At 44.3% G+C, this 5,347-nt stretch overlaps 1 protein-coding gene across 3 annotated transcripts in view; it reads left to right on the top strand.

The window, feature by feature from the left end:
- Positions 1–488: 488 nt before the first annotated feature.
- LOC119441988 (uncharacterized) overlaps positions 489–5,347 on the top strand; it is a 37,924-nt gene continuing 33,065 nt past the window's right edge. Inside the window, exon 1 of one of the 3 annotated variants that reach the window (XM_049661789.1) lies at positions 489–636. In XM_049661789.1, coding sequence (XP_049517746.1) covers positions 521–636 — 116 coding nt within the window. In that variant the 5' untranslated portion in view covers positions 489–520. Of the gene's footprint in view, positions 637–2,513; positions 2,532–2,879; positions 3,162–5,347 lie in introns of those variants that run through there. The other 2 variants (XM_049661792.1, XM_049661790.1) reach the window with 2 other exon arrangements.

Below are 5,347 nucleotides of genomic sequence, written 5' to 3'. Positions count from 1 at the left end.
AAAAACAACTACAGCGCCACCGAGCTGCACCCGCTGCACTCGCAGTTTCGGTTTTGATGCTCAACTGTACTGCTAGCCAACGTTTACCGATACTTGCTACTGGCGGTCCGAGCAAACTTAATTAAAAGCTTACATTTTTAATGCAACATTCTAACCGGTATTAAAATGCTAATGAAATAAACTCTAATCGGATTAGTATATAGAGCTGTTTGTCCCATAGAGTTAATATGGTTTGTCCTCAAGGCATCTTACTCCTTTTACACGTTTACCCTTGAGTTTTACTCTTTTCACACTTTTACTCTGCGAGCCATTTTACTCTTTTCTGTTTTAATCAATGATTGAAAGTCTCTCCATAGAATTATGCTAAGTGTCTAGAGTGTAATTGTGCTTTAGTTACTTGCGCCCCTTGTGCAACACTCTTTAGCGACCATAGATGAAGGAAAAAGACGCTTGCGCCTGTACGTGCGCTTCGATGGGTGCGCCCCAGTGCTGAGGGTGGTGCTCGTGGCGCTCATAGAACATGCAATTTGGGGCAAGGACGCGATTCCACGATGACTCCGCCAGGCCATCGCGTCAGCCGGGTATGGATCGAAAGGATCGAGAGACATCCGGCGTCTCCTCTCTGCGACGCCAGCGGTGAGCGCACAGAAGTCATGTTCAAGTGTTCCCCTAGCAGAATGATTGGAGCATGCATTACCCAGAGTGGCAAGGATTCTATAAATGTTTGGAGGATGCTTTCCTTTCCTAGAAACCCGGAAATAAGGCCTTTATGGACCTTGAAAAATTGAGAGGCTATGTGTGATTCCCAATTAATACAAGGAAAACGTAGGACTTAGACCATTCCTTCGTTGCCCTTGTATTAATTGGGAATCGCACAGAGCCTCTCAATTTAGATCATTTCACTGAGCCGTGCCGCCACATGGGAGGCAGAAAACAGTGACTTCTCCCTCCATCAAAATCACTTTATATTGAGATCATTTGTTGCGCCAATGGTTGTAGTACTTTAGACACCGATAGATATATGCTTAGCTTCGAAGTGTCGATCGTTGCCCGCATGGATCGAGCACCTTCTCCACTTTCCTGTGCAGACATCTAGCACGTCTCCTTCAAAAACACAGGAACGCTCGATCCTGCTTGCTAGTCACGTACGTACCACGCATATTTTCTGCAGATAAACTAATTTTAATTATGTTCAACTCTAATTTTATCGCTTTGCACGACATGGACGCGTATACGTATAGTACATGAGATTGCAGGAGATGCGCTTTGTGACAATTAAGGACGCAATTAAGAAGTCGACAGTTCACACGATGCGCTACGTGTCTTTTCTTTCATCCTTGTCGCTTAGGCCAATTTACACGTACGTCTGCAATGATCCAACTCGCCCAACTATACTGTACTTGTTGCATATAAGATTATTTGCAAGGTTTTAATGGCAGTGCTGATCGAGGTGCAGATGAAATCCCTCATTCGCGTCTGTCAACCACACTTTGACTTGAACGTGTCTATATAACGTGAGCTATATAGCTTCGAACAAAACCGAGCAGGCTGAGAGGAGCTCACGAATGGTGTTCCCCCTTCACAAAGGATCGAGGTGATCGACTTCTGGAATTACGGGGCACACCTGTAGCGAAGTACAAAAGAAAAGTCAAAGGCTGATATTCGTCTCTGACTGTTTTCAATGGGAATGCGCTTGCATTAAGTTGCATTTTCTCATATTCAATATAGTGAATCATAATTGCACTCTAAACCCCGCCGTGGTTGCTCAGTGGCTATGGTATTGGGCTGTTGAACAGGAGGTCGCGGGATCGAATCCCGGCCACGGCGGCCGCATTACGATAGGGGCGAAATGCGAAAACACCCGTGTACTTAGATTTAGGTGTACGTTAAATAACCCCAGGTGGTCCAAATAATCAAATCGTGGTTTTGGCACGTAAAACCACATACTAATTTAATTTTTAATTACACTCTAAAAAAAAGTTTACACCCTATGGGTCGTCTCTTGTCCCCAAACAATAATCGCCGTCTGTCTTGTGCGAATTTTCTTTCTTTAACGCTGCGAGCCCGGTACTTCCTAGTCACGAAAGGCTTGCGCTTTATCAGCGTGACATAGCATTCTCGGCAGGAAAGTAGCGAGCGCTGAGTTTTCAAGAAAGGAAACGCAAGAATGACGATTGTTTTGGGACAAGAGACGACCCAAAGGGTGTAAACTTTTTTTTTTAGAGTGTATGTATACTATTGACGCGTTCTACGAAAAAAACGTTCTGCGAAACTCATTGCCATATGTAAATTGAGCAAGTAATATGAATTTTTACGCGTAGGTCCAAATGCTCGTTGAACGGGCGCACACAGAATGTGGCGCCGAGTGGCTGAGCTTTTGCGAACCAAGGCAAATATTATTATTCACAAACATCGTGGCAATTAAAAGAAGTTGCTTGTTATATATATATATATATATATATATATATATACACACTTCCTTTTGTACTGGAAAGGCCCCAATGTGTGTTTGTTTTCTGATCGACGCACAGGTGGGATTTTTTGGCACAACTTGACTGCACGGTACATATGTGATCACGCAGTTCTGTCTGTAGACGATCGAATTGCTCGTGTTTACCACGTAACGACGTTCTGCAGTTTGTTTCTGTATAGTATAATTAAGACAAAGGACACCAAAGCGCATTCTTTTTTATATTGACTGAAGGCGAGCGGCGCAAGGGACAGATTCGGCCCGCTAAATACTCCGCTCTCCTCGCCGACTGCGGCGGGCATGGAGTTTTTTTCCTTCCTCCATGGTAGATTGTAGTACACTCTACTCCATGGCGGCGGGAGACGTTGGTTAGAGAATGGCGGTCGCCGTTGCAGCAGGCGACGCAGTTGTCGTTACCCTAAGCGGAGAGTACAATGTATTTCTGCTGCTCTGCGTTCAGTGTTCTGTGCTAGCGCGCCAAGATCAAGCGTTTGGTTCATAGAGTTTTGTTTGGCTAGTTTGGTCCGCTGGTTTGATCGTTGTTCGAAACGTTGTTGCCTCACGCGATTGGCTTAGGCCCCGCGACGTTGTCAGGCGCGTCAGCGTTAGAGAATAAATCGAGAGGCGCAACCTTAGTTAGATTTTAACGTTCCAACAACTCGCGCAGTTCCGAACACAACTAATCGGCAAGGTGAGTTAAATGTCAGTTTATTTTAGTTTTAAAGAATAGAATAGTATTATATCCCGACCTCTCGCATGACGTGGAGTGTACGGGCACAAAAAGCACTTGTGCACTGTTTTGTGCCTACGCCCGGGGACCGTATTATTGGTCGATCAGTTCTTTATTCTATGCGATCACTTTCGGGGACACACATCCACACTTTCCTGACACTGTGATTACACGTCACTAGACTGCGTCTTTAGCACAGTGTCAGAAACACTGTCGCTCGTAGGCATGTAGAATCTTGCAAAAGTATCCCCTTAAGTGATCGAGTAAGAATACCCTCCAGGTCTTGCCGAGTAATATTAAGAAAAAACAAAAACAAAAAACAACTGTGTAATATCTATTTGTCCGATCCAACGTCTGATCTGTGTCTGTGGCATTCCACACAATATGGCTAATGCATCAGGGAGAGGTTTGTTTAGCGCACCAACTAAGCCTGCATTATAAATGTAGCTTACATGCCTTTAGGCTTCCATACTCAAATAGTCACTTGGATGCTGCAGTTTGAATGCTTGAGCCTGAATAAACAGCACCTGAATAAACAGCACCATCCCCAGTAGTCACCAACGTTAGCTGCAGCCTGAATGGCCTGAACATTTTCAGTCGTGTTTTTGGCCATTGGGAGGATCCGGAAACACTTGGCAAGTTTTAGGACAGACATGGCAGCGGTTGTGTAAGCAACACTACATGAGAAGTAAAGAAAGTGATGGTGACAATCTTCACTTTCTCAGTTTACTTGCTTTGCATTTGGCACACTAGGGAGAATGCAAGGGTGCAATGGTAAGTTGACCTAATAATCGGAGACCTGCGGTAACTCGTCAGGCATCTAAATTTTGACCTTATTGCGAATGTGGTTGTTTGCCTACTGGTGAAAGGCTGGGATTGACTGTAGTGTTGACAGTGGGATGTGGACCGAATCATTGTCAGTCACCATGTCATCTGCGTGTGATGGCATCAAAGCTGCACAAGGTGGTCTGGGCTCGTCCAGCTGTAATGAGAGCAAGAGGTTTCCAGCAAGTTGGCATGCTGTAACTGTCTAGAGCACATGCACTGGGACAAATGTTTGAGACACATATATGAATTTATCTCAGTGAGATGCATTTGCACGGTGTCACGCACATACACTGTCCATCTCAACGAGAACTATGGCCACTATCAGATCCCATGCATAAGCATATTTGGTTGGAGCCAACATGAAGCAGCGAGTGATTTAGAGGGTTGCATGCACTGTGACAATGAGCATTCACTCGTAAGGAAATTTAGTCCTACTGCACCCATAGGAGTGCCATACGAATTTGCCACCTGTACAAATAACAATTTCAGAAGTTTTCTGCTTGTTGAGGCAAGAGCAGGAGCACTGTAAACTCTCGCATGGCAACAAATGTGCTATGTAGGCATAGGTGAACATATTGCGCAACACTATTAAACAGCTCAGTAACTGTCCTGATACAGTTATAGTAGGTGACAATCGGGAACAAACCTTTTGGCTGGTGCAAGTAGTGCCACATATTTTAATACAATATTTCCTCGAGAACTTGAAAGTAATAGAAAGGAGGAGTGAGCAGCCTACTGTGCAGTGTAAAGCTTTGCTGGCATGCGGATCGATGAGTAAAACCTACTGCTCTCTTTGATTTTTGATTTTTTTTTGTCCTGCAACTGGTATTGGTTATTTTAAACACCACATCATTTCATTCTGTACAAAGGTCCATAACAGGTATCATTGTAAAGAATAAGTTTAATTAGCAGATTGAACATCTCAAAGTAATGCAGGCTATGAGAGATGCTGTAGTTCTTGGTTAAATTTTACTACTTGGAGTTTTTTGTACCCTTTGCTGGGGCTCAAGTTTTGTATTCCTTCCCATCGAAATGCTGCTGTGGCAGCTGTGAAGTGAGCCCTCTGTACTATCCTCCATTAGGCAGTGGCTGAAGATGAATAGAAGTTCGTTGGAGCAGAATGCACACTTGAACAACATTGTAAAGGTACGCTAAAAAAAAAAAAAAAATCCACACCGATTTTTTATTCTTGTCTCTGCCTTGGCTTGTTGTAGCTATAGTGGTGACCCTGTCGAACACGCAGACACCCTGGGGTGATGGACAGCACGCATGCTGTCTGCATCTCAAATCGAGTTCCCATTCTTTCTGGCCCATCGACC

Source organism: Dermacentor silvarum, chromosome 2 (assembly GCF_013339745.2).
Source record: "Dermacentor silvarum isolate Dsil-2018 chromosome 2, BIME_Dsil_1.4, whole genome shotgun sequence".
Lineage (NCBI taxonomy): Eukaryota > Metazoa > Arthropoda > Arachnida > Ixodida > Ixodidae > Dermacentor > Dermacentor silvarum.
Note: the sequence above shows the minus strand (reverse complement) of the source record. Positions and strands in the feature narration are given on the sequence as shown.